This window comes from Hippoglossus stenolepis, chromosome 1 (assembly GCF_022539355.2).
Source record: "Hippoglossus stenolepis isolate QCI-W04-F060 chromosome 1, HSTE1.2, whole genome shotgun sequence".
Lineage (NCBI taxonomy): Eukaryota > Metazoa > Chordata > Actinopteri > Pleuronectiformes > Pleuronectidae > Hippoglossus > Hippoglossus stenolepis.
Window position 1 is genome coordinate 15,930,456 of NC_061483.1, and position 27,818 is coordinate 15,958,273.

Below are 27,818 nucleotides of genomic sequence, written 5' to 3' on the forward strand. Positions count from 1 at the left end.
AGTCTATACCCTTCAAATTATTTTCAGCTCCTCTGAGCAGAAAAGTGTAGCTCGGATCAATACCCGGCTTTACTTCAAGTTCGATAGGTTGTTTTATTTTCTGGACAGCATGAAGCAGTCAGGACCTTTCTTGTTAGTTTTGATGCGAAGGAGTGAAGTTGAATTTATCCTTAAACCACAAATAAACTACTAACAGTATTTTAATTTGTATAATTATTGTAAATGCTCCTTTTTAAAACTGGCAATATTTTTTAAGTCTGGTTGGTGTTTTAAATGGGCATCAATTTTACACACAATCCCTCTGTTAAGATTCAACTCATGAGAAAAACTGAGGATATACCACCCTCTAGTGCTCGGTTTTGGCAACACTACCTCACTGTCTCTTGTATTCCTACATTATTGAGTTCAGGATTAGTTTTGATACAGTGTTGGAATAACTTGGATGTTTATGCAGATCAGAAGACTTGATATGTACTGCACAATGACACAGTTATCGCCATAGATCATATTAATTGGCTGCTGGTAACATTAGGTTAATGCTAAACCTTACATTCAATAGTAGTAATGGTGGTGATGGGTCTACTTTTTAAATTAAACTATCTCTCTATACCAGGAGGTCTCAAAGTCATTTATCAGAACAGTTTAAATTAGTTCCTATATTTTCAAACTTTGGTTGATTTTTCTTCTGCAAATTATTTTTAAATAAAAGTTTGTATTGGCAAAGTAACATTGAAATTGTGCCGAATCACCCATCAGCAATTTCTTTTGAAAGGGCAGTCAGGGATGTACAAACAACTCTTAGCCTTAGATTAAATTTCTGTTACATACGTTGTATTGATACGTGTTTGTGTCTCCTAATCTGATTTTAACGCTTGGTTTACCTTAATTATTCATGATGTATTGTAGGGTGTCCTTGGGTGTCTAGAGGGGCACTGAAAAAAGCTTATCATTTTTCCACCTATTATTTCTGAGTAAAGATATGAAGTTTTAATTGATGGGCATCCAATATCTCTCATCTTCCCAGTGGGAAAACCTGTCTTAAATCACCTGATTCAAGGGATTTCACTTATGTTTACCCTACTTTGCTACAGTGTATTACTGAAATAGATTTCAATGATTAATTCGTTTATTTCTTTTGTGGTTTATATTTTCGAGCGGTGTGAGATAAAATGTTGTGCATTACGTTACCTGGAGTTTTTTGTCTGCCACTGAAAACACAAGCCAGATGAGTGTGGAAGGCAAAAACAGTTTAATATAAAATATTTTAAAGGTGAAAAGACGCGTACTTATTAGAAAAAAAAGAAAAGAGAACGTCACATTGTAATAATGTAACTAATTCACGTCTTAATGACTTTCATGGTTGCTAAGAATAGAAACATACAAATGACGGTATGAAACGGAAACTTAAACTTTACCTTAGTGAAAGTGCTTCTTTTAAAAATCAGTGGATTTCTGTTTTTAATACAAAACTTTATATACAAGAATAAAAACTGTAATACAAAGACAAAAAGTGGACAAAACAATATTTCTGAAACCACAGAACAAAATCTAGGTGATTGGTCGTAAAAGTAACATTTTACTAAAATTCAGACAGGGTTCTTCCGTACGTCGATTAATGCATTGTTTGAGTTCAGTGGTCCGACGTTGAGGCTGGGGCGACGTGACTCTCGGCGAGATTTGACCACAGGCAGGGATGTCTGCCCGACCCAGGGCCCCGTACCAGTTTGAACTACACGGTTAACCGAGACGTCCCCAGCCGGTTGAAGCCACAGTTCATCCATGACTGCAGGCTCCTCTATAGGTAGGGAAGAGCGCCGCCATGTGGACGGGAGCGGGGTGTTTACCAGCTCGCGCATTTCCTCCCTAGATCTGGGAGTTTTGTCGGGCTGGCCCACGTTTCTGACCCCTGGGCTGTCCTCGGGGCAGCGAGTCAGCTTCTCCATGCTGCAGACGCTTGCTGCTTTACCATCAGATGAGAGACAAGGCAAGTCAACGGCGTACTCAACAAAACAGGTGGGAACACAGAGATCTAATGGCAAAACAGGCAGATTAAACATTTACATATATTTACCTTTAGCAGAACCACAGAGCTCCCTCAGCTTGTTGCTTAGTTCCACATTAGCAGCCTTAAAGTGGTTAAGCTCCTTGCTGAGGTTATGGATCCATCCCTCGTACTGCCGCTGCCTTCCTGCCAACCCCTCGTCCATTTGCTCTGTCAGGGTCAGAGAATACAAACATTAAGTTACACGAGTACTAGTACTTATTAGTTCTAACAGCCGATTATGGAAAGAATTTGAATCTGTTATCAAATCATTATTTTGTCAATATCCATGCACCTCGACACTGCTGCAGTAAGAGCTGCACACTCTTCTCATGTTCCTTCTGCTGTTGTGTGAGTCGGCGATCCGTGTCGAGTTGTGTGCGATCGAGGGCATTCTCCAGCCACTGCACCAGTTTCTGCTGCTCGTCCAGTTGCATTTCCAGCTCAGCCAGGGCTAGCTGCAGCTTTCGCTCTTCCTCACGCAGAGTCACCACCTGCATTAAACATCCACATCAACATGAGAATGCAAATGTCAATTGCTCCGGACATTTTCCACAATATTTCCTAACAGCCCCCTAGTGAAATATCCAGAACATGAACGAGTGGGCCCATGTGAAAATGGTGTTGATGTGCTGCAAACAATAACTGCTCTCCACCCCATTATTTATACGTCAAGTCCTGCCTCATGCGTGCTCTACGCAGACATCACCCTGTTGCCTGAATGTTCTGGACATTTTCCTGTTGTTCTGAACGCATCTGACAATCCTCTGCTGAGTTCTGCGGAAAATGTCAAGACCCAATTTTCCTGACATTTCCGTTCATGCCTGAAAATGGCTTATGACTAATAAGGATTTTGTTTAATACGATTGATATTGTAACCAACAAAAAGTCTTGTCTAACAAAGTAGAATATTGCATTTTGGATGACTGAAATGGGTGAACATGGTAAAAGAAAAGTCGAATCTCACACGGAAGTTCAGACCTTGTCAAAGTACTTGCACAGCAGGGCTTTGGTCTCAGAGCCAGACAGATAGCTGAGTTTGGCCATGAGGTTCATCTCCCACTGGGAGAGCATGCTGGCAGAAGCCCTCAGCTGCCTCTGTCTTTGACTGATGGCCTCATTCTTGTACTCGATGGCTGCATCCAGAGCCTCGATTGCCTCGTCCAACTGGAAAAGCGTTCGCTCCTCCTGAAAGAGCAGACACAATCTTAATGATAATGTGAACAGACAGCTAATATTAGAGTTTCCAGTAAGGTCTAATTAGTGCCACGGTCCTGCCAGCCATAATTACCATAATTGCTAAGTATTTTATCTCTATCTCATTCTGAGCATAACACATTCAAATGCTTGATCTCCAGAGTAATATCTGACCTCAGGGGAGATCAGGTTACCCTGCCGCAGCTTATCGTCCAGCTCAACTCGCTGTTTGAGCAGCGAATCTTTCTCTTGCCGGAGGTTGGAGATCTCTTGGCGGATCTGTTGCGAATCTTGAGCGCTGCTGCTGCGAAGGAGGCCGTTCCTCTCACTCAACTCTCTCTCAAGGGACTCAATTCGCCCTGTTAGCGTCACCAGGTCCTTACTCAGGGCCTGGTGAGAAGATGAAAACAAACATTCAGTATTTTGCCAGTTTCCCATGACTGCTCAAGTGAGTGGTTTGGGTTGATTGATACCTGACTGGAGCGGAGCCGCTTGGTCTCCAGTCCGCTGCGTTCCTGCAGCAGGGCTTCTTTCTTCGCCAGGATCGTCTCTCGCTTCGTCAGCTCTCCTTCCAAATCTTCTAGTCCTCTTCTCTGTTCCAGAACCCGCTCCATTTCCTCATCAAGCCAGCGTTTTTGTTCTTCAATCTTCTGCTCATTGGTAGTAAAGCACACAGGAAAGATAAAGTGACAAAGTCAGGAAGTGAAAATACATTTAGCACATTTTCATCAATTCTCAAGAACTATGTAGATTCCATATATTATATTACTTCTACTGACAATAGATTAAAAAGCTTGTGTATTTGCACTGTAATATCAACAACACATGAGACTCATCATGATGCTTTTTTTAATGTACTATTGTGTGAGTAAGATGTTGAAAAGGTTCAGTAAATGAGAAGTTTAGATGTGAACTATGGCCGAGGAAATATACTGGACGCACAGCACATGCTAAAAAATGGTTACAATACCCGCATGACATGTATCAATGTTTCTGTATTAGCAAGATAATTCATAATTTCCAACCAGGTATTTGTCTGACATTAACATATTATGTATTTCCATGCATCACAGTATTTTCAATGCTTAAAAAGGTGAGTCAGCTCTAATAAAAAATACTTGGTTATCACGTGCAATTTAAAGTCACATTTATCACCTTGAACCCGTAATAACAGTATTCTATTATTACTAAGCTGAAATATCTGTTTGTCAATTTCACAAAACACTGCAATAAAATGAAATGACTTCTCTTCAGTGGATCATGCGGGTGATGAAGCTAGCAAATGGCTTCACACTAAACTGTCAGGGGGGGCTAATTTTTTATTAACACTGCACTATTTTAAATAAGATAATTGTTAGACCTGTTGTTCTTCCAATGAGATGACTGAGCCGTTGCTGCCACTGCGCCTCTGCCTCTGAAACGCAGCAATCTCCTCCGTTTTTATCCTCAGGATCTTCTGTTGCTGCTCGTTCTTTATCTCGAGCTCCTGCGGTGGAGGCAGGGGAGAAGACCAAATGAATTACAGGACGATGACGATGAAGATAAAAGGAAAACTAATTCTATAGAAAGCAAATAAACGCTTTTGGCACTAATGTACTGTGATATTTATGGTAAACTCCAACAATTACAGGCAACTCTGACAGAAAGTTCTTTTAAGCTGAGAGCAGCTTAGTAATCAATGCTTCTAAGAAAACTCTCAGTAAGAAACCTTACGTTGAAGCCAAATGGGATCTGTCCCATCTCCACTAATACATTTCCCATCAAATTAACAGCTACATCAGTGTAGGATTGATTATCTACTAAAACCGAAGCATTGGGTGGTGATATACATTTCTTAAATACACTAACAGTGTTTGTTTGATCATTAAAAACATGTACTGATGCTGCTCTGTCAGTGTGTTCTCTTCAGTGCTACCTTGACTCTGTGAGTTCTTCGTTGCATCTCGGTCTCTAGACGTCGTTTCTGCTGACTTTCCTCACGCAGCCGCTTCTGTAGCTGCTCCTGCTGCTGCCTCATAGACTGCACACTGCGCTCCAGCTCCAACACGCGGCGTTCGTTCTGTGCGGGCAGGTTAGCTAGACGAGCAGTATCCCGTTGACGTTGACTTAGAACCTACAGCACCACCATAAAAATGTGTAAGAACATTAGGGTCAGAGTAGAAGTGCTGCTTTGAATCATATATCAAGGGATTAGTCATTAAGCAGGAACCTGGGTTTAAAATTGTATCTTTGCAGCACAGAACTATTCAAGGCCACACAATTTAATTTAACATGGCTCTGTTGCTGATGTGTTATTAAGGATTAATAGGTATGACAGTCGAACCTTGACTTTGCTCTGAGCAGCAGCTATCTTCCTGCGACATTCCTGTGCTCTTGTGTTGTCCGTTGTGCTGATCTCTCTCTCTTGTCTCTCTAGATCCTGCAGCTGCCGCTGGGCCTCCTGCAGTTCCTGTCGAGCCTGCACAGCTTCACTCTCCAGAGCTGTGATCTTATGGCTATACTGCCTGTTCAGGGCCTGAGCATCCTTACCTGAAAAAATAACAACAAAACAAAGGCAAAGATTAACAATTGGCTTAAAGAAAACAGAGACAAGGCTATATTTGGAAAAGGTAAAGCTAATAAAAGGATAATGCGGATGGATACCTGTTTTGACCAGCTCCTTGATGAGTTCTTCCTTCATGCGGATGGTGACGGACAGCTCGCGGATCTTCTGCTGTGCCTGATGTAGCCCCCAGTCTGAAGCGCCTTCAAAACCTTTCAAGCTCCCACGTGCCGATGTGTCCCCAGAACTGGAGTTGGCTACACGGTGATCAGAGAGTAAACAACAGCTCAGCCGGGAGGTGTAATGAGGAAGCAGACGAGGCTTCGTGGCAGTAATTGAAAGACAGGCACATCAGACAGTTCTACACTTACATGCTTTTCTGGTCAAACACATGTGCTGAGGCAGCTGAGATGCTGGACCTTTACCACCAGCTGTTAGTCCTCCAAACAACACCTCCCTTTTAGTCCAGGTTAGATTCACCTGCCTGAGACAATCACTAGCATTACATCATAGGCACTTTAAACATGGCACACTGACCCTGAATCCTTTGAAAGTTGTAGGTTGTAATTTCTATAAACACAACATACTTGCGTCTCTCTTGGCAGAAGTTGCTCTCTTCTTCTGTGTCAGACATTTCTGCTCCTCCTTGGATCCCCAGCTCCTCAAAGAGGTTCCCATCGTGATCACCACCAGGCCCATTACCGATGTAGCCCACTGGACTCATCTGCGACCACACACATACACCCACAGGTTGACAAAGAAGCAGGCTGTGATATACTCTGTAAAGTGTGTAAAAATAGTTTACTCTAGTCTAGCTCTACTGGTTGGTTACCTGTCTGAATGTGACTCCATTCTGACTCTGCTGCATGGAGGCAATAGGGGCAGTGTGTGGCCGGGATCTCAGGTTAAGGCCCACCAGCCCTGGAGTGGACAGCTGACACTGCAGCTCTGCGATCAGGTCCTGCTGCTCCTGCAGCTTATCACTCTGAGTCAAGGAAAACAATCACATAAGTTAAAAGATATCCTAAGGCTAAAAAAGGTTCAAATAGAATGCACAGAAAACAAGTGTTATGGCAGTTTTCCATCAGGGAGAATATCTGTATAATGTGAAGTAATTGATTATCTTTAGTCTTTGCCCAAATCTTTAAAGAAGCCATTGACCATTTAAATTTAACTTGGTTTTTGCTCAAAAGAAAATGGAATAATGTTGGTCCAATTCAATTGCTAAGCCATGGTTCCTACGTATGATACTTAAGATAAAAACATTAGAATAAGAGTGTGTTTGACCTGCTGCTTGTATTGTTCCATAGCATCCTCCAGAGCTGCTAAAAAGTCTGTGTTCTCTGTCTCCAACCGCTGAATCTGGGCCTGAAGCTGAACACTGTCCTCATTCTCTCCACCTTTCTCAGTTTCATGCTCATGACTCCAACTCTCCTCTTGAGCCTCTGGATCCTGCTCATAAAAAACATTTATAGACATATCAGTAAGGAACTTAAATTCCTAAAAATTCTTCTAATTACTGTCTAAATATTTGAGAGTTTAAGAGACTAACCTGGTTCCTGACAGTGGGCCTTCCCCTCCTCAGTGCAACACTTTCCTCGGTGGAGCTGTTCTCGATACCACTGTCTGGTCCTGAAGCAGTGGTCAGTCGGCTCTGTTCCTCCTCCACTGAGCACAGCCACTCCTTCACCTTCAAACCCTGTTCTGCACTCAGAGCCCCTTCACTCTGCAGCTCCCGCAGTAACCTGTGATATATCAGCAACATTACAATGGAGTGAAATTAAGTTAAGAAATGCAGCATATATATATATACTTACATTCTATTATTCTTTTTTGTTAAGACGTTTCAAGAGTAGTTAAACAACATGACAACAAACTTCATGTATTTTGATTGATGAATGAACTTTAACCTGTAAGCAGTGTCCGTGCAGGTCCGGTAGTGAGCACTTTGGGCCTGCATTCTGCTGATCTCTCCCTCTCCGAGTCGCGGCCTCCTGTTTGGATCAGCGTGAGCGATGATGCGGGTCTCTGAACGGTGGCGGTTTTCGAGGGCTCTGCGCAGGGCCTTGATTTGTTGCTCCAGCCCTTCTACACGATCGGGCTCACGCTTGCAGTTGACAGTGGCCTTGTTCTGAATGTTTCTTGCCCTCGTGGCATAGTTCAGTGTATTCAGACTCTCATCAAAGTCTGAGGAGGATGGGCTGATGCAGGCAATCATCAGTGTTTTTGAATTTCCTCCTAAGGAATCTTTTAGGATCCTAGAAGATACAAAGATTATATATATCAAACCAAACTGACATTTTACACCAGATCCTGTATTACGTTACGGCATCTCATGTGTCTGATCAACTTAATAAAAATGTACCTTGTGATTTTAGAATCTCTGTATGGTATGTGAGAGCCTTTCCTCTTGGGGTCCCCCAGCGCCCCGATAACATTTCCCAGGGCCAGCAGTCCACTGTTAATCTGGATGCTCTCCTTCAGTCTCTCTCCAGTGTTCCCTGTCCTTAAAATGCGCTCTGACCCTGCCAGGTCAACAAAGTGGAATTTGGAAGACAACATTTGTGGTCCAGAAGTTGCAGTAGCACCGTAAAGGCGTGAAATCCCCCGACGTTGGTCCATGTACACTGTAAAAATGGTGTGTGACCGGCTGGAGTTTGGATTCATCTGGGTTGCGCCCGTGTGCCGGGCTGTGTTTCCTGACTCTAGTAAACTCAACACCTCATCAAGACCCTCCACTTCACACTCTTTTACGCCACACAAAACTATGAAAGCACACACAGATATAAAATGTAAATACATGCATACACCAACCATTAACAATTCTCACAACCGCAGAAATGTGCTCATAAATAATACATGTAACAGCGGAATGAAAATATTAGTATTCTATACCAATGTTGCCTTTATCCTCTCGGATGTGGATGTCCTTGCTGGCCGTCTCGACCTCCAGTAAGTCATTGAACTCCTCTTTGTAGACCTCCAGGTAGGACACTCGGACAGAGAAGTCTGTGAGGTCATTTTCATCCAACAGCTTGAAGACATCTGCAACAGCCCTTGGAATGATACCCTGCACCTCATCTCTAAAGGAACCTACAACACAATTCAAATACAAATAATTACATGCAACTGGTTTGGACAAGTCACATTGATGTCTTCTTATTTTCTGGTCTTATCCAATGCAAAATGCCATTGAATAGGAAGGAAAAGGGAAAATATCAGCTCAAATGATGATGAAAAACACTGTTGGAACCAAATATTTTGAAGTAGACAATGTAGGAAGAGCAAAAAAGAAATCAGTAACTTACAAATATTAGCTTCTCCGATGGTGTAGGTCTTGCCTGAGCCTGTCTGTCCGTAGGCAAACACTGTAGCATTGAACCCTTGGAAGAAGGCGTCGATGAGTGGCTGTACAGACTCAGAATAAACCTCCTCCTGACAGCAGGATTCTTCAAACAGGAAGTCACAAAGGAAGTGTCTGTCATGGCCCAGGGTGACCCGGCAAAGTTCAGTGTCCACAGTGATACAGCTCTCATGGCAGTGTAGAAGCTCTTTAGGCAGCAGGGGGCGCACTCGAACAGCTACTTGCACTGCAGAAAAGTCCCCTCTGCCTTGGCCACCAGGCACTTTAAGAGACATCTCTGCTTCGCTGTTGGAGCTCTTCTGTTTTCTTCTGTTATGTATTGTTCATCTTTGGACCACAACATCTTACATCATCTGGAAGAATGTAATAAGACTACTAGTGAGGAGGTGACTGATGACATGATAATACAGCAACCAACCTAGTAGCTCAAAACACACTTTTTCTTGTACAACATTTTTTGCCACAAGAGCATCTTTCACAACACTTTCAATTCAATCTGGGGGATACTCGTCCTTTGTTTCCTCCATATTTGTGCACAAAACAGAGCAGTACCATCAGAAATCAAGGGGGTCAGTGCAGCCAATAGTTCTAGCCAGATGATAATAGGACATGAGGAAGAAATTTTGACAATGGTGGAACTGTTAAGGGGGAGACTTCACAAGTTTGTAAGTCACTACAGGCATCTACGTCACCCAGGCACAGCAGCACACAACAGCTGCTTTTGCCGGCTTCTTATAAGGTACGTTATCACAACCTCCATCACCGTTGACAGGTTTGTTGTTGTCGGACACTCTCGCCACTGTGATGCCCTCTAGTGGATAGATTGCTTAACAACCAGGCACACATATAGGAAGCATAGAAGTATGCAAGTTCTTTTGGCTACATCACTTGAAACGGAGGTACCCTTTCGCACATGAAGGCAGAAATTGAAATGAGCCCTAAGGCCCCCAACAAACTTACAGTGTAAACACGCGTAGGCAACCGGCTGCATTGTAAATGTATTGTTTACGTACGTGTTTTGGTACAATGCATGTTAAGGGAGATTTCGAGTAGAGGGCACACAACAGAACTCCGACTAAAGATTGCCAAGAGCACTGCTCCATAATCTTTGACTCAAACCGATCTATCTTCTACTTCCGGATTTGCATAAACATAAAGAAAGATAGCGTATCTCGAGTAGCTACAAATTTGGCGAATGATAAAATCAAGACAGAAAATTTGACAACTGCGCATTCGTAGGTGGTATGTCAGATCCCCAAATTAGACACATCGTAAAAATTGTGGGAACGGCAAAAGAAAACTCAATGTGCCCCCATGTGATGTGTCCACTGACTCTATCAAGGACTAATTTCAGCCGTGGCCTGGATGAGGGTATTGCAACTTGTGTATACATTGAGATAAATTCAGAGGACTTGCACCACCTATGCACCATACTCGAAGCAGCCTTCTTGCTCACTTGAAGTCAACAGCAAGTACATTCCGACCCCTAGGGCCGATTCATGGCTCTGCATCGAAGGAACGTACGTAGCCTACGCACAGGGCGTACGCTGTTGTGAGCATTCATTGTGCGTGGGTGTGTGTCATTCTGCAATTACACCACCGAAATGCTAGTGGTCAAAGAGATTCTACGCTGCTGTGATGAGTTGCTTCCGGTTTCCGATCCGTTTATTTACGAATCCTCTGGCGTCTCTGTTTACTTCAGAACAGTGGGGAGTGTTGCCATGTTGGAGTAAGAGCAGATAGATGTTGAAGAGCAATTACATTTTCTTAAAGAACTGCAACAAATACTGTCTGCCAGAAATGCCATGCTGCCAAGCTCTTGGGATCTGAGTCATCTTGGCTCATGGTTACATTTTTGGGGAGCTGCATGTCAGGGTACAGCGTAGGGTTCTCCGTAGGGTACATGCCATAGATTCAACACAGGAGCATGAATTGGGCTTTAGGGTGCTGAGGGTACTCCAGTGTGTGTTCATAGAGTCATAGTTACACCCAGTAACTACGATGATGTGTTATGAGTCAATGCTCTGTCACAAAGAGGCACAAACTTAATTCAAACAATAAACCGCTGCAGTGATGAGGTCTGATCAGGATGTTTTGGGTGAACCTCTGCTCCTCCTCTAGCAGCAGCAGGACACAAACCTCTCTGATCCATGCTCGGTAAAGATAGTTCTCACCACCTGGATTGTCTCCTGCGTCACTATTTACACTTTGGCACATGCAGCTCTACATTCACAACAATGAATCAGTCTGAAAACTGAATGTGGGATCTCTTCATAAAGTTACGTTATAGTTAATAACGTTAGTTGAAAGTCGTCACTCGTCTTCATTGTAAACAAATAACACAAACAACGACTCTGACTACGATCAGGAACGCGACACGACGTTTATCAACGTGGGGAACCTACTTGTTCTGTGGGTAAACTTTGTCTGCACACACCGAAGTGTTCCGAGGTGGTGTAAACTTATTTAGAGCATGTTAGCAGGGTAACGTTAGCTAGCCACCGTTACCACAGTGTGCCAAAGTCACCAGATAAAGATGGACGCGTCAGGAACCGCTACCCGTGGGAGGAAAAAACACACAAATGAGAGAAAACACACACACACAAGTGTCGACTTTTCTAAAGCTCCTATTACGAGAAGTTCCCCACGTTATTACACTTGCTCGTTAGGCTGCATGTTTCCCCCAGATAACTTCGGCTAAGCTAACGTTAGCACTTAGCCAGGCAGCAGTCCGAACAACAAACCACAAGATGAGGATGAGGCTGGACACCGACACCCGGAGGAGCTACTGACCATCTGGATCCACTGACCGGGTGAGTGGGTGTTAGTGTGAGAAACATCTTACTTTCTGTGAGGCAGCAGCAGCAGCAGAAGCTCCATGGGTCCAGCAGAACACTGGAGGGGGTTCAGGAGACTGGAGGTTGAGGGGGGCAGCTGGAGGGAGGAGCCCGAAAGTTTGGGCTGTGTTTCGGGTTTGGTCTCGGAGGAGCATCGTGGATGAGGAGGCTCAGTACAAAGAGGTTTTTAAACATGGATCCACAAAGAATCACAGTATCTGAACATTCCTGTGCTACATTTATTAGTTGAATTCCGATACCTCATATTCTGCATTTGTTTCCCCTGATGTGACTCACCTATAAATCAGCAATAAAAATAAATCTTATGATTGAGTTTAATCTGCACACGGAGACATTGACCCTGACCAGAAACAAACAGGTGAGCACATACATTTTTTTTTATTTAGTCTTATTTCCTGTGACCCATGGATTAAAGTTATGACCTATTATTATTTATCATATTTTGATATTTTAATTTACTATTACTTTAAATTGTTTTGTTTTTATGTTATTTTACTGATATTTCATTTCATTCATATTTTATTTGATGGATGTTGCATTGTAAAATTAGACTGTACTGTCTATACTTGGCTAAAAGTCATAGTGAGACTGAAAAATAAGATATAACTTATATATAAACTATATATGCTATACAAATAACGTGTATTATTATCATCATTAATAATAATGATGATAATAATAATAAAGAACTTTGTTTATATAGCACTTTTCAAGATGCTGTTTCACAATAAGCAAGACAACAAATCACCAAGGACAAAAATAGAAAGAACAAACAACCCAGGTAAAATCAAAAAAGGCATTCTGATAGAAATGCGCTCTGAGTTAGCTACTTCTATTCGTATAAATAAAATAATTCAAATAGACAATCAACTCAGATTAATTCAAGGAAGGTTTTTGCTATGTGACTGTATAGGAATGTATTGTTAATACACATGCGTTGTCATATCATGATGAGTCTTTGACCCTTTTCACCATCTACATTTTACAAGCATTATACATGTTCCACAGTGATGAAACCACACTCTGTTGGAAAGCATTGCAGCAGCTGTAAAATCACAGGTTGTGGCTTCAGGGTTAGCGGACATCGAGTGTGCAGCAAGTCTCATCTGTGATCAGCAGGGGGCAGTGTTACATCATAGTTTGATTATGCACAGTAACGCATCTCTTTACAGACTATGACACATTTGCAGGTTTTCTTTTGCAGCGACAAGACTCGGCAACAACAATGAAATTACTGCAATTTAAAAGCAAATGACAGATTTAACAAACAGCAGAGAGGCAAAGAAGCCGCATATTAAGCCACTTTGACTTTAATCTAACCCTAACCCTAATTTTTACGAGACTTATGATATTAATATAGCAGCCAACAGCAGTAGAGTAATGGCCTCCTGAGAAGAGAATGAAGTCAAACTCCCTCTGTGTGTGTTATCATCCCAGCCTCTGTTCTTTGTTTTGGTAGCTGGTTTAGGCTAACGTTCATTTTGCCCCCTACACCTTTGTGGTGGTAAAGATCACAATTGGAATGGACACACTAGTTTCTGCCCTTTTCTCCGACTTCTTCCATAGATGCCATCTCTGTTAGCTCCTGGCTACACAATAAATGAATAAAGCTGCTTTCAGTCATGCATTGAATTTTACTGAAATGTTCTGGAGGGGCTGTATGTAAGAAAGCAAATGTCCTATTGCTCCAGATATTTTCTGAACCTTTTCCTGCCTGACCTCTGGTAAAATGTCGAGGGATATGTAGACAAAGTTGTCAACTTGTAAAGACAATGGGATTCAAGAGCTTTTGATAATAAAGGCCAACGCAGGATTTGTGCTGTAAACAAAAACATAGAATCTTTCCGTCACGTCCTGCCTCCTGCATGCTCCGGACATTCTCTTGTCGTGAACGTTTCTGATCCGCACAATCTCTTGCTGCGTTCCTCATATGTCGAAAGCAAACTCTGGAAAAATCTCTGGACATTTCTGGAGTCCGTGTCAAACCCAAATTTGAAAGCTGAATCGTCTCCATGGAGGCTCCAACACTGACAGGAGCTCCAACCCATGGATGAGATTTGATTGATCCAGTTTACCAGGCTGCTATCGCTGGATTATTTTTTATTGGCTATTTTGTTGGTAATTTTAGTCAACTATTATGCTTTTGGTTGTGTGTTTAGAGGCCACTTGGGCTTCAACACCCATAGACTGTACCGACCACACCTTGCTGAGAATACTAAAGGAGGGGGATCAGCGGTGCTTCCTTGAACACAACAACTATGGACGCCACCACCATGTCCACTCCCTCTCTTCCACCCTCACCATCATGGCCACACTAAAAGACCCTGAGCCAAACTGACAGTAGAGTCCTGTCTGCACCATGTGGAGCCTCAGCAGCACCAGTCCCACTCTCCTTTGTTCTATTAAACTTCAGATGAGACCGAGGTATTTCCTTTCAAATGCAAGTACCACTGATAACCCAAGCTGCAGTCAAAGGGAGTGGGATGGTTTCTTATGACTATCCTGCACAAGCAGAGAGAGATTAGGATATTGATTTCAGTCCCACACACACTGCCAGCGCTCATTACGAGTTTTTTTTTTTATCTGCACAGTGTGACTCAGCCACACTGAGAGCTGAAGAGACGCGACAGTGGAGTTGGAGGAGAAGGATGTGAAAGTGGATGTAATATGATAACATAGAGGAAGGGGAGGAAAAGAGAGGACAGTGAGGCGCACAGAGCAGACGAAACACCAGACTCCAGATCAGGTGCTCTCACACAGGCAAACCCAGCTGAGCTTTTAATACTGAATGACCACCTCTTGTGGGATCCCTGAGGAACATGGATGGGACTGTGATTGAACTCTTCCTTTCCCATCAGGGACACAAGAGGGCAAGACTTAGTCCAGAGCATTCTGTGTGCAGTGGTAATAAAAGACAGTTTTTAATTCAGCCCACACCCTCAGCCAGTGACTGCCTCGCTTGAATCATCTATTCAGCCATCTCTATTCAACCATCGCTCTCTGTCTGCCTCGCTATCACCGTGCATCTTTTTTCTTCACTCAGCGTACAGACTTGTTTCAGGATCCTGTGGCTAAAGCCCCCCCCCCCCCGCCCTCTCAGTCGTGTCATCTCGGTTGAAGCCTCCTCTGCAACTAAATACACCTTGTTTGTTCCCAGTCAACCTACACTTTGCCTCACTGTCCACAGATGCACTTCTGTGTGGTCTCATTTTCAAAATGTGGCACAGCTCAGTGGAGAAGATAGATGGCTGGTGCGGCACATTTCATCACAACGTCACAATTTCTCCAAGTACACCCGTCCTTTTGACAGGAAAATGATTACACATACACGACTCGCAGTGCGCACGAGACATGCTCATGCATTTTTCAATGTGTACTTGCGGATTTAAAAGTTAAAGTTCATTCAGGCAAAGTAGGAACACAGTGGCTCTTTTCAGTAGCTTGTTTTTGGCTGCCTGTCTGCTGAACAGCACGGCTCTGTACTGCAAGAACTGTGTGTTTCTCAAACAACCACTGCTCACATACTGTACTATATCACTGTATATACATATATGTGTGTGTGTGTGTGTGTGTGTGTGTAAAAAAAGCTCAGGGTAAGTATAAGGGCTGGGTTAGATATATGTATACATATATACCTATATTAATCTGACTGCTTTTACAACATATTCACAAAAGTAGAAGAGACCAAACTCTTTATGGTTTACATGGTGCTTTAATGGTTGCGTTGGAAATTGAACTGCAATAAAACCAGAATGAAACATGGTAGCAGAAAGGATTACAAAGTTATAACACATCATGATTACGTGTCCAATATACATCGCATATATGTAAACATTGCCAGACTTTCATTAAAAAGCAGCACTTTCTTTCAGGATGAACCTTCCACATATTTCCTGGTTCAGTTTGTTTGTGTCCTTCAGTTTAGTGCAGGTTTATTGTCTACATTGTGTCATTCGTCCTTTATATCTCCTACACTCATTTCTGTCTTTTTGCAATAGATTTAGAGGAAATTCCAAAAGTTATTCCCAACAAAACTCATGTTCTTATACTGAAGTCATTTGCATTTATGTCTGTAGCTGAACACCAGTGTCTCTGAAAAGCAAACATTCTGAAACATTTATTACATGCAGCAGTGCAACACACCTTGTTCTGCCACCACTTCATGTTTTCACTACCTGGCTGTTACCGCTCTTTCACCAACAGTACAGGGGATTTTTAAGATGGTCCCCATATCATCACACATCAATGGCCAAATGCCTTCCTTAAATAAATCCAAACCGGACTTTAGTTTGTCTTTTGTGCTCTAAGAGTGTTTCCACCTTCTTTCTCTAGAACTCATATTGGGAAACAAACAGGGTGATTTTGGTGATGTACTTCCCCAGCTGGACACGTCTCTCCAGCTCGCTCATCTCCACCTCCGCTTCCAGAGTGGCAGGCCCCTGCACGGGGCTCACCAGCATCAGCTGACCTGTCAGACGGTCTGAACGCTGGACTGTGAAGTGGCGCCGAGCTAACCTCCCCCCCAGCAGGGAGAAGCGAAGCGTGTCGCCCATCGGACGCAAAGCTGAGACCCTGAACATGACGCGAGGAGCTGACAGGTTGGATGCGACAGCCATGTAATGGTAGGAGAAGGAATTTGGGGTCTGAGAACACGCCTTGTTGTCCAAAGGACAGGGGTTACGTTCACAACGCCTGGGAAGAAGAAAACCAAGTGAAAAGTGAGACAGATGTAGCTGAAAGAGTGTGAGTGGAATGTTGTTCAAACAATGGAATTAATGTTGTACTGCCAAAAAACCATATGCTCGTTACTGTGGAAAATCTCTCTTTTGTACAATGAATCAGGAGCAAAAAATGCAGAAGACAATGCTCACATAGGCGACGTCTTGACATATGTAGCATTAGGAATTTTGGGGCAGTCCACATGGACACACTGGAAACTACCATATGTATTAATGCACATCTGGTCCTTCGTGCAGTTGTTTTGTCTGGTGGCACACTCGTCGATGTCTGGCAGAAAACATCAACACAGTGTTAGCTGGGACATCATTCACACTGCTTTGTTGGGAATAAGAACATTATAAGTGATTTCATAACAAAACAGGAAAAGAAATATGTGAGTGCACCTCTGCAGCTGCGTCCATCGCGGGTCACATTATATCCAACGGGACAGGTGCAGCGGTAGCCTCCAGGGGTGTTAACGCAAGCATGTAAACACAGTTTCCCCGCCTGGCCATTATGGAACAGCTCACATTCATCTATATCTAAAGAAAAAAAAAACACACACACACACAAACACACAGTTAGCATCCTATATAAAAACAAACTAATGTGTATATTAGTCGTAAGGAATTAGTCGTACCAGTGCAGATGTTGCTGTCCCGGCCAGAGATGGTGTATCCTGCCTCACAGGTACAGTGGGTGGTCCCCTGCACTATAGAGCAACGTGATGGACGGACAAAGGGCCCGGTGGTGGCAGCTGGCAGGGTAGCCGCAGCAGCAGCACCACCGGTGGCTGCAGAGGTGGCAGCAGATGTGTTTGTCATGGTAACAAAGACTGAATGGGGAAGACAGGGAAGAGGAGAGGTAAGACGTTTTCTGTAATGCAGTAGCTCAGGATTTTATCTGGGGCTCATTATCATTCAGTCATTGATGGACGGTTTGTGGGCACGAAGAAAAATGTGCATAAAAACTACTGGATGGATTACCATGAAATTTGGTTGAAGGATGCGGTATTTTCAGGGGGGCCGACACCAGGAAATCTTTTTTTTTACATTTTTGTTGATTTCTCAGAGAATAATTCATGAATCTTGATTTAAAAAATAGGCAAGTTTAGGGGACTGATATTTATGAGTGCAGGGAATTTGAATAATCCTCATAAAAATGTTTTTATAAATAATGTTTTATGTCAAATCTAACTTCCAGACAATATACTAATATCTTTAACTTTAACTTTAATTGAGGGATTAGACTGAGTTTATCATCATAGTGATATGATGAATTGTATGTATTGTATTGTATGTTTGCATATAAATAGTAAATGAAAAGAGAGAAACTAAACTATGTGGGCTCCAGAGATTCACAGTCACACCAGGGAGAGGACTGCAGCCTCTCAACCAGCACTGTCTTGGACTCACTCTGTGGTATGTAGCACTGACTTGTATTGGCAAACCAAACCACAGGTCAATGCCATCTCCTTCAGCAGACTGGACACTAAAGTAGACTATAAATATATGCTCTGAAAAAGGCTTATAAGCTATTTGTTGCTCCTATAATATCAAAAAACTCAAAAACCCCTTTGTGTTTGAGCTGTCTGACGTGTTAGTGGTTATCGCAACATGTTAAGATAAAATAAACATCTCCATTAGGCGTGTGGGGTGTGGGTGTGTAATCCCTACATGTTGGCACGGGGCTCTGACAGGTAGCTCCGGCCCAGCCTTTGGCACAGACACAAGAGAATTGGTTCATCTCGTCCACACACGTCGCACCATTCAGGCACGGAGAGGACGCACACTCATTGATGTCTGAGGGGAAAGAAACAAACAGGGGGGTTATACAAGGAAACACTGGTGCTATATGTTTGAGCCCTGTCAGAGATACAGGGGCACATGAAACCAAATATCTCTGATGCTGAAAGATAAGAGAAAATTACATCATGGCATATGTACGTGTTAGAAGGAGAATAAGGGAGAAGGTGGAGCAGGTGCTGGGAGGCTTTGCTGGATCAAAAAGCTTCTGAGCCATTCTCTCAAAGTTAGTGAGCTGTCAAGATGCTGCGGTTAAAATATCACATGTCTGAGCATTCAATAAACTCTCTGGACAATGACAGAGCGTAGAGAGGAAATATGATCATGGGTCATATATGAACTATATCTTGATGTAGAAAAACAGTGGAGTCACGCATGATGCACCAAAAGAGGAATGGGAATAGAGAGCATGGGGGGTTACAAAGAGGATGATGACAGGGTTGTAAAAGTGATCAGACGGTTAGATAACAGGATGAGAGATGGTCAGGGTGAAGAAGAGGAGGAGAGACTGGTGGGGAAGGAGCACACAGTGGGGAAAGTGATGATCCCGCTGATGCCGGGTAGCTGTGTCTCACCTCGGCAGGTCGGCTGCTGACCGCTCCAGGTCAGGCTCTCCTGACAAACCCTGCTCTCTGAGCCCACCAGCTCATAACCAGGGTCACACAGGAAGTGGACCTCATGGCTCACGCTGTGCGACTTTCCAAGTTTCCTTCCATTCATGGGTGCGTCCAGTTTTGTGCAGGTGCCTGTTGGAAAAGCAGGAGGTGATTTAATAATCAAAGAAAAAGACAGAATACATAATTTTAACATCTAACATCGTCTCAGGAGGTTTTGCTCACTGTTGATGGCTTTCGTCGTCTGCCTCCCTGCACTGCTCTGCAGTAAGTTTATTTTCTTCTTCAGGTTGCGTAGACTCTGCAGGTACGAGGCTTCGTGTGCTGAGAGAAGCTTCTGGACCTGCTTCAGAGAGCCCTGTATTTCCTGCCTGCTGGGGCAGTCCTGAAACCAAACAGAGGGGGTGACTACAGTGTTGAATTATTCACAACTTGTTCAAAGCCTTTTTCAAATTCACTGACGCTGAGGATATTTCATGAAGAATTTTATTTCTTTTTTAACAACGTTGCAAATAAAAGTGCAACCACATATATTACCTCCACCAAGAAGGAACCATTACCTTTTGGTGCAGATGTTGAGTTGGAGATGTTGCGTACAATTTGGGGGAAATTAGTATTTTCAGATTTCATCGAATTATTTATTCTTTATATATTATTATATATTGTGCCACAATGAAAGTAGATACATGAAGTTAGGAGTAAAATATGTGTTACATTATTTATCTTGTGCACTGTTTAGGACCATTGTTTATGACAAAAACAAGACGTCCTCCTTTTTTCATTCTGTTGTTGCATTTAGCAATGATCTGCAAATATACATACTGTTGCTATCAGTATAAGGTTAGGGTTAAAAGCTGCAGGAGACTCATTTTGCTTAAAAACTTGTTTTCTGAAAAAGGAATGCTGTTATTTGCTGAATTTATGAATACAGAAAAGCTTCTCCTCTGGCTTCAGGTGAGTTGAAAATAAATATTTGTCAACATGAAAAAGAGACCAGAGGGCCACAAGCCAGTGAAGTAACTGATGCATTAGCCGGAAAACTAAGTTTCCATTCATTCTATCTCGGAAGATGCTTTGATTAAAAGTACATTGAAAAAATTAAATCTGAGCTGTAACCAAAACAGAATCAGCTCCATCTGGATGTAAGCAAATGAAGGTCTGTCGAAGAAGTGAGAGCTGTGCAGTACAGAGGCTGGGCTGTTACATGAGTGAGTAAAAGCAGTATTATCAGAGCATGTTTTTCCACCCAAAACGAGATGCTGTAACCGGTCATTCACACGAACACAGACTGAAAGTAATCAGTTTACTGTTCTGTCAACGTGGTCGTAGGTGTGAGCCTGCATGAACATTTAAAAACTTCAGTATAAAAAGTTATGAAACGTGCTATATGTCATGAGAGGGGGAAATATCAGCAAAAGTGGCTTAGGTTGCATTAAAGGTAATCACTGGATCTCTATGAAGTGGTAAATTTAGGCTTTTGGGGTCAGACAGTCAGGTAGAAACGCCCTCAGCGCAAACACCACCTCCCGTTACAACCTCCCTTTCTGTTGGCTGCAAGGAGCGGACGAATGGAGTGTCAGGGACGTGTTTTCTACCCGTGCATGCCCGCTCGCTCTTTACTCCCTTTCATTCAACAGCGTCATTCTGTGCCGTCCTCTCCTACATGTTTTCAGACAACCAATTAGTGTTTTCTTCCAGCAGGAGTTATGCAAGAAGAGTCAATATTTGTTGAAAACACCTGATTTGGACCAAACTGGGGTTTGGAGGGACTTCAATCAGTCAGGGGGGGGGCTGCTGGTGTTTAAAGTGTAGTTGTCAAAGGCCTCTTTCTGTCCGTGCTAGGTGATATTTCACATGGCTTCATGTTCACTGGGTGTTGTTACCACAGTGTTCGGAGGCATGCAGGACAGGAGCTTAAGACTCCAGTTCAACTCTATTAAATCTAACCAGATTTGTGTATTTAAAGGGGTAGTTCACCCAAAACTGCAAATTCACTCATCATCTACTCACCACTATGCCGATGGAGGGGCGGGTGACGTGTTTGAGTCCACAAAACACTTTTGGAGTTTCAGGGGTAAACAGCGCTGCAGCTAAATCCAATACGATTTAAGTAAATGGTGACCAATTCTTCAAATGTAAAAAAAAAAAGAGAACCTGGCTCAAGAGGACACAGTGTAAATGACACCGTTTTGAGTTGAATATGAATGTCGGGGCTTACGGACACTTGAATGACACCACAGGAGCAGTGTGGAGGCATTTTCAGTTTTGTTTTACTTCAATTGTATTGGATTTGGCTGCAACACTGTTTACACCTGAAACTCCCATCAGCATAGTGGTGAGGAGATAATGAGTGAATTTTCCTTTTTGGGTGAACTATCCCTTTATATATATATATATACATAGACCTAAAGCACCACACTGATATTCTTATGGACATATATTTAAGCCATCTCTGAGCAATGCACAAAGAAATACGCACATGTGCAACACACACAGCCATGAACACATGTCAGTGCAGCAGCTTTCTGGAAATTCTCAGCAGATTTGCTGTGAATGACAGCACAGACATACTGAGCTGTTCATAAAGTGGAGCCTCTGGGTTTGAAGTTTGAATGCAAAGTGAGGGTGACTCAATGTTTGGGCCAAGCAAGGACGTTCTCTGTCTGAGCTGCACTTCAGAGGAGAGGGAGCTCATTCAGATTTGAGCAGTTTTTGCTTTTCAAACCATAAACAGCAGCTCCTCAGATGCACACTGTAACCAATGAATCAGTTCAATAGATACAACAGAGCTGAACAAGTGTCACTGCTTTCATTGTCTTTAACTGTAATGATGTCATACAAGTCAAATCCTCCTACTGTGATCCATTCATTCGCTCATTAGGCAATAACAGTGTGTTTCACATACCTGTCCGAACACAGGATGGAGTGAGCAGGAACACGCTATGGTGATGACGAGTGCTGCTGACACAAGCATGTTTCCTCCAGTCTTGATCCAATGTGCAGTGTGCGATCGGTCCTCAGAGGTGTCACAGGTTGCAGGCAGCCTGAACTTTGTGTGGGAAGTGGTCAGCCCTCGCTGTGTGCAGGGACTCCAGGTGAGAGAGAAAACACAGTTGGCAGTGGAAAAGCTGCTGAGGAGAACTACTGCGGAATGCAGCTGGGTTTACTCTTCAGCAGCCAATCAGGGAGGGAGACTTAAAGAAAAATTGGACCACGTTATTATGCATTTATTCAATTTTGGACTGCACCTCCTCGCAGGTAAAAAAGCAGCTTAGTTTATCTTGTTTACGGAGAAGTGGGAGAAAACATAATTTCTCTGGATCAATAAGAGATACACAATCAGCACCTTGACCACTTTGTGTTTGGTTAAAGTCCTTTTCATTCGCATTTCCTAACAAAATGCAATAAAAGAGTTTTACCACTAAATTTCCAAGCACATTCTTTGCCTGCTGACCATCTCTCTGAGACATTATTTTCTGATGCTGTTTATTTTAAAGCAATAATAACTGTAACACCAGTATCATATCAATATAACGAAATACTGGTTATATTGCTTAGATGATAAATCATGTAACCTGCAATATACGCTGGAAAACTACGTAACGACTTGAAATCATTATGCTGCGTTTGCCGATAGACACACAGTTCACTGCCAGTGATGCAGCTACAGAGGAGCTGTGCCCTCTGCAGGAATATGTGCACACATGCATCCCTGTACTATACTTGGACTCAACAAAATAAGACTAATTAGGACAGCCCTCAGTAGAGCCTATACCTCCACCAAGGCCCAACAGTCCCCTTAAATCAAACTGCCCCAAATTACACACTTATAGATATCAGGCCTCTAAAGATGCCTGATTTTTTTCTTCCTCAAGATCCATTAAATATTCTCTGCAAAAACTGTGAGAATGTTCAATCTTCCAAAATTAAAGAAAGTAAAAAGGATGCGGTGACTTATACCGCATCCTTCCATCTAGTTTCATGGCAATCTGTCCAGTAGGTTTTGTTTAATCTTGCTTACATACAAACAAACCAATAAAAGAACAGACAGGGGTGAAAACATAACCTCCTTGGTGGAGGTAGTAAATATAAAACTGGACTGGTAGAAAAGAATGAGTTTGAAGCTTGACTATGCCCTATGGAGAAAACTGAAGTGTACGGACCTCTGTTATCAGCGTGTGCTACCAACACCACTGTTGTTCCAATGGTGACGACAAAGCTGAGACCCTCAGGCAGGAAGGAGCTGACAGTGGTGGTTGGATTTACCTGAGGAATCATCTTGTGTGTGGCATTGTCTAACCAAGCCAGGAAGAGCAGACTGTGCTCACAGCTGTTACTCAGCAGGGTCAGACAAACCCTCACAGATGCAACAAAACCCAAGCATGTGTGATAACTGGACAGGCTGCAGGGACTGAGTCCTCAGTGCAAAATACATTCAGCCCACAGGGCAGAGAAATGAGTGCATTGGGTTGCACAGCAGTGATCTGTAGACGGTGAATCACCCCACAGTGTGCAGATCGTGATTCATGTTTCACACACTGGGTCCATAAAAACACATGTCATTGTGTTTGAACAGACAGCTCCGTGTGGAACCTGCCCACTCAGACTGATCCGCTCATTTACTAGTTCTGCCACCTCACGCTCTGCTACACTTGAATATCTGAAAATGTCTGACTAACACAGCTCATCTCATCAGAATAATCAACATCAGTCCCTCAAAACAAACGTCCCCTCCTGAAATAGTGAGGAACACTCAGCCTCAGCCCTGCATCAGAGTAAACCACGTTTTGTCATCAGGAAATGATAACAGAGATGATTTAGACTTTTTGTCCTCAGTGACTGACTCACTAGTAAAACAGAGAGTGGGTGCCAAAGCATTATACTATTCCAATGGCGATAGTAATAATATATTAATAATAATAATAATAACTAGGGCTACGTTGTAGCACTAACGGGCCCAAGCACAGGCATTTTGAAGCCTGTTGCGGTTAGTGGAGAGAGCAATCAATAGGGCCTCCCACCGTTCGGTGCTCGGGCCCTAATTAGTTGCTTTTAATTAATAAGTGGTTTTATATCATTATAGACAGTAAGATAGATGAAATATTGCTGCCAATTCAGATGTAAAGTAAACCCTCTATAATTACGATAATTACTCCTATATATATGTTGATATGTATGTATATATGTGCTTTTTTCAAAGTTATAGATCGTGTGTGTGTGTTTTTGTGTTATAGATTCTGTCAGTACATTTCCATAGATATGTTCCCTGCACTAATAGTTTGTTTTAATGGTGTAGTTCATTTGTGCATCGCTCCAGAGAACGAAGTTGCCCTGTGAACTTCAGGAAGCCATAATGAAATGGGAGAAGTTAAAGCCTCCGGAGCCAGATGATCCCATGTGCTGCTGCGAGTGTGATATCTACCAGTACGGATGCTGCTGTGACTGTGAAGATCTGGACGAGGCCTTTAACAGGTTAGAAGAAGTATGACCTTTAATGAGACACAAAAGGGTCACAAGGTGATTTACAGACATCAAATACAATTTAGATGCAATTCTCAATATCATATTTTAGCCATAATTGTTCCAAAAGCTAAAAATGCAATGTATTTAATCATAAATTCATTTTATTTTATCCATTTATTTATCTTTTTACAGTTTATTTAAAACCAAACACGTGTGACATCACACCAAAGCACAATATTAAAATTACAGGGTCTGACCCTTCTAATAAGAAAACAACATGTGATTTTTCCTCATATCATCTTATTAGTTTGATCAATGAAAGTGTATTAGCATCATTCCTAATTAAGTTTTTTTATTTTCATGTGTTTGTAACTCTGCCTGAATGTGTGCGCTGCAGGTGGCTGAGACACAAACCCCCTCACAGCGGATGTCACTCTCCTGTCCTCGGGGCCCTGATTGACAACGGAGATCTCCATGATCCGGCCCTGGTGCTGCTGCCTCTGCTGCTCCGGGCCGCAGCGCTGCACCACCTGCTGGGCATCATCATCCTGACAGCTCTGCCCAGCCTGGTCCTCTGGTACTACTACGCCACACACCGCAAGAGGAGACGCACCCTCTTCTTCCTCACTCTGGCACTGTTCTCTCTGGCCTACATGTATTACCTCTTCATCACAGAGATTCTACCGCGTGGGGACGTCAGCCATCTGCAGCTGTGCACTGTGACTGCTGGCATGATCCTCACCATCGGATCTCTCATTCACACCAAGAGAGGCCCAGGGTTTCACACCACCTCCTATCACAGCCAGAGTGAGGAGGTTAACAAGGACTCTACACATCTTAATGGATCCATCCAATCAGCGGCCTCCTCCTCCTCTCCTCCTGCCCTGACAGAAAAGTGGAGCAGATGCTCTGTGTGCAAAACAATGCCACCCCCGCGGGCCGGACACTGTCGAACCTGTGGATCCTGCGTCAAGCGTCTGGACCACCACTGTGTCTGGTGGGTTGGATTTGATATTATAACATCTTTATACTTCTTTGAATTGTACATTCACACCACATCATGAAAGTGAATATTGAATTATGACAGATTAGATAACTGCCCTGTAATTACACAACAACGTTCATGTCTTAAGCAAAGACTCCTACTGTACCCACTGGTTTCCTCAGGGCCGTGCACAGACATTTTGGGAGGGGGGCTCAAGTGAAAAACTCTTTGCATCCAAAATTCATTTTTAAATGGAAACTGCTCCCAGCAAAAATGTCTTGAAATGTAAACTTGAACTAGAAAACTGGTAAACTGGGATCTGTCTCAGGCCAACCAGGAAGACAGGGTGTCTATTTGTTTGTGAGTCATGACGGCTCTCTTCTACTGCCCCGGTGTCTACAGCCAGTCCAGGAACAGCACTCTATATATCATAAATACATGTTTATGTATCATATCTTCTGTCTGATCCCAACAACTACATCAGAAGTCCACATTGAAAAAGTTCACCAAATTAATATAAACACTAACCCTAACCCTTTTTAGTTACTTTGGTACTTTTAGTTACTTTTTAGTTACTTTTGTACTTTTAGTTACTTTTGTACTTTTAGTTACTTTCGTACTTTTAGTTACTTTTTAGTTACTTTGGTACTTTTAGTTACTTTTTAGTTACTTTTGTACTTTTAGTTACTTTTGTACTTTTCGTTACTTTCGTACTTTTAGTTACTTTTTAGTTACTTTGGTACTTTTAGTTACTTTTTAGTTACTTTGGTACTTTTAGTTACTTTTTAGTTACTTTGGTACTTTTAGTTACTTTGGTACTTTTAGTTACTTTTGTACTTTTAGTTACTTTTGTACTTTTAGTTACGTCACGTACTGTAGTCACGTCACTGTGCGATGCGTTACGTTACGTTACGTTACGTTACGTTACGTTACGTTAATCCACGTCCACGTCAAGACGCACAAGATGTTTTCATGTAACAAACAAAATATGTCCTATTGTTTCCCCCCAGTCGTTCGGCTTCCCCATGATGGTGTGTCATATTGATGGAAAACCAGAGATGTTTTTTGGATCTGACTGATTTCAGCTCATGACCCACCGCCTCGGTGAGAATACTGTTGTACTCCGCATCTTTCACAAACCAACACATATAATGTAAAATTACTTTTTACATTACAGTTACTTTTTAGTTACTTTGGTACTTTTAGTTACTTTTGTACTTTTAGTTACTTTTTAGTTACTTTCGTACTTTTTAGTTACTTTTGTACTTTTAGTTACTTTTTAGTTACTTTAATAACTAAAAGTACCGAAAGTAACTAAAAGTACGAAAGTAACGAAAAGGAACGAAAGTAACGAAAAGTAACTAAAAGTACGAAAGTAACGAAAAGTAACTAAAAGTAACAAAATAACGAAAAGTAACGAAAAGTTACAAAGTAACTAAAAGTAACGAAAAGTTACAAAGTAACGACAAGTAACGAAAAGTAACTAACAGTAACGAAAAGTTACAAAGTAACGAAAAGTAACGAAAAGTAACGAAAAGTAACGTAACGTAGGTGGCGCTATGACCCTGAACTAATATTAATATATGGATGTGTTCAGGTCAGGATTGTGATCATAGGTCAGTAGTTCGGAGCCGGTTGGATAATGCAGAGTGGATTTACAAAGTACTTCCTGTTTCATGGCGAATCAGTAGGTGGCGCTATGACACTGAGGAAATATTGACACATAGAGCTGTTCAGGCTTGGTCTCTGATCATGAGACATCAGTTTGGCGGTGATAGGACAATGCACACTGGACTTATGACAACATCGTCTCCTTTGGCGAAGGATGAACCTTCGCCGCACCTCAATGTTTACACGGTTTGAGGAAATGTCACAATTCTGACCATGATCCAATGACTTGACTGAGCTCTTTTGAGCTGTATATTGTAAAGCAGCCAGGAGCAGTTCATCAAAGTAAAAACATGTCACTTCCTGTAGCCAGCAGGTGGCGCTGTGATTTTAAGTCAAGATTTCTGTGTAGATGTCATCAGGCTGGGACTCTTGTCTTACATGTCTAGTTTGGAACTCGATTGGAACAAATATGTCAGAGATACAGAACCTCATGTTTTGATGGCGTGTAATCAAACTTTGACACCACGCCACGGTCACACCGTGTGATGAAAAATCGATCTTTGAGTTAGTTTTTATCTCCATCTTGTTTAAATGACACTCATCTCAATATGAAGTTGAT

At 42.5% G+C, this 27,818-nt stretch overlaps 3 protein-coding genes across 4 annotated transcripts; 1 reads left to right on the forward strand and 2 right to left on the reverse strand.

Moving 5' to 3' along the window:
* Nucleotides 1-1,230: 1,230 nt before the first annotated feature.
* Nucleotides 1,231-12,121, reverse strand: kif7 (kinesin family member 7). Of its 2 annotated transcripts, none has more exons than XM_035160308.2 (20): nt 11,990-12,121; nt 9,089-9,497; nt 8,676-8,873; nt 8,146-8,545; nt 7,691-8,038; nt 7,333-7,525; nt 7,068-7,232; nt 6,613-6,765; nt 6,368-6,504; nt 6,152-6,264; nt 5,882-6,037; nt 5,562-5,767; nt 5,154-5,351; nt 4,599-4,724; nt 3,712-3,888; nt 3,413-3,628; nt 3,023-3,229; nt 2,337-2,535; nt 2,072-2,212; nt 1,231-1,957 (listed from the first exon to the last, which is right to left on the reverse strand). In XM_035160308.2, the coding sequence occupies exons 2-20, from the start codon at nt 9,417-9,419 to the stop codon at nt 1,587-1,589; spliced, it is 4,035 nt and encodes a 1,344-aa protein (XP_035016199.1). In that variant the 5' UTR covers nt 9,420-9,497; nt 11,990-12,121; the 3' UTR covers nt 1,231-1,586. The 2 variants fall into 2 exon arrangements, with proteins under 2 accessions (XP_035016199.1, XP_035016191.1); XM_035160300.2 differs by having other exon boundaries at nt 1,231-1,960.
* A 3,573-nt stretch (nt 12,122-15,694) lies between these two features.
* LOC118110535 (fibulin-7) lies at nt 15,695-22,263 on the reverse strand. The gene is made up of 8 exons (XM_035158363.2): nt 22,046-22,263; nt 19,366-19,525; nt 19,102-19,272; nt 18,398-18,523; nt 17,362-17,556; nt 17,126-17,263; nt 16,874-17,009; nt 15,695-16,694 (listed from the first exon to the last, which is right to left on the reverse strand). Exons 1-8 carry the CDS (start codon nt 22,112-22,114, stop codon nt 16,331-16,333), a joined length of 1,359 nt encoding a protein of 452 aa, XP_035014254.1. The 5' UTR covers nt 22,115-22,263; the 3' UTR covers nt 15,695-16,330.
* A 2,230-nt stretch (nt 22,264-24,493) lies between these two features.
* LOC118111173 (palmitoyltransferase ZDHHC23-A-like) lies at nt 24,494-25,772 on the forward strand. Its single transcript, XM_035159551.2, has 2 exons — nt 24,494-24,612; nt 25,001-25,772. Exons 1-2 carry the CDS (start codon nt 24,494-24,496, stop codon nt 25,665-25,667), a joined length of 786 nt encoding a protein of 261 aa, XP_035015442.2. The 3' UTR covers nt 25,668-25,772.
* Nucleotides 25,773-27,818: the final 2,046 nt, after the last annotated feature.

Excerpts from the sequence above, each read along its gene's own strand:
- LOC118111173 (XM_035159551.2), top strand. The coding sequence starts at position 24,494 with ATGAAATGGGAGAAGTTAAAGCCTCCGGAGCCAGATGATCCCATGTGC. Across the intron at positions 24,613-25,000 it reads CTGGACGAGGCCTTTAACAG|GTGGCTGAGACACAAACCCC; the intron begins GTTAGAAGAAGT and ends TGTGCGCTGCAG.
- kif7 (XM_035160300.2), bottom strand. The coding sequence starts at position 9,419 with ATGTCTCTTAAAGTGCCTGGTGGCCAAGGCAGAGGGGACTTTTCTGCA. Across the intron at positions 6,038-6,151 it reads GTGTTTGACCAGAAAAGCAT|CCAACTCCAGTTCTGGGGAC; the intron begins GTAAGTGTAGAA and ends ATCACCGTGTAG. Across the intron at positions 3,889-4,598 it reads TCTCATTGGAAGAACAACAG|AAGATTGAAGAACAAAAACG; the intron begins GTCTAACAATTA and ends ACCAATGAGCAG.
- LOC118110535 (XM_035158363.2), bottom strand. The coding sequence starts at position 22,114 with ATGCTTGTGTCAGCAGCACTCGTCATCACCATAGCGTGTTCCTGCTCA. Across the intron at positions 18,524-19,101 it reads TCAGCAGCCGACCTGCCGAG|ACATCAATGAGTGTGCGTCC; the intron begins GTGAGACACAGC and ends CTTTCCCCTCAG. Across the intron at positions 17,557-18,397 it reads TCAGAGCCCCGTGCCAACAT|TCTTTGTTACCATGACAAAC; the intron begins GTAGGGATTACA and ends TTCCCCATTCAG.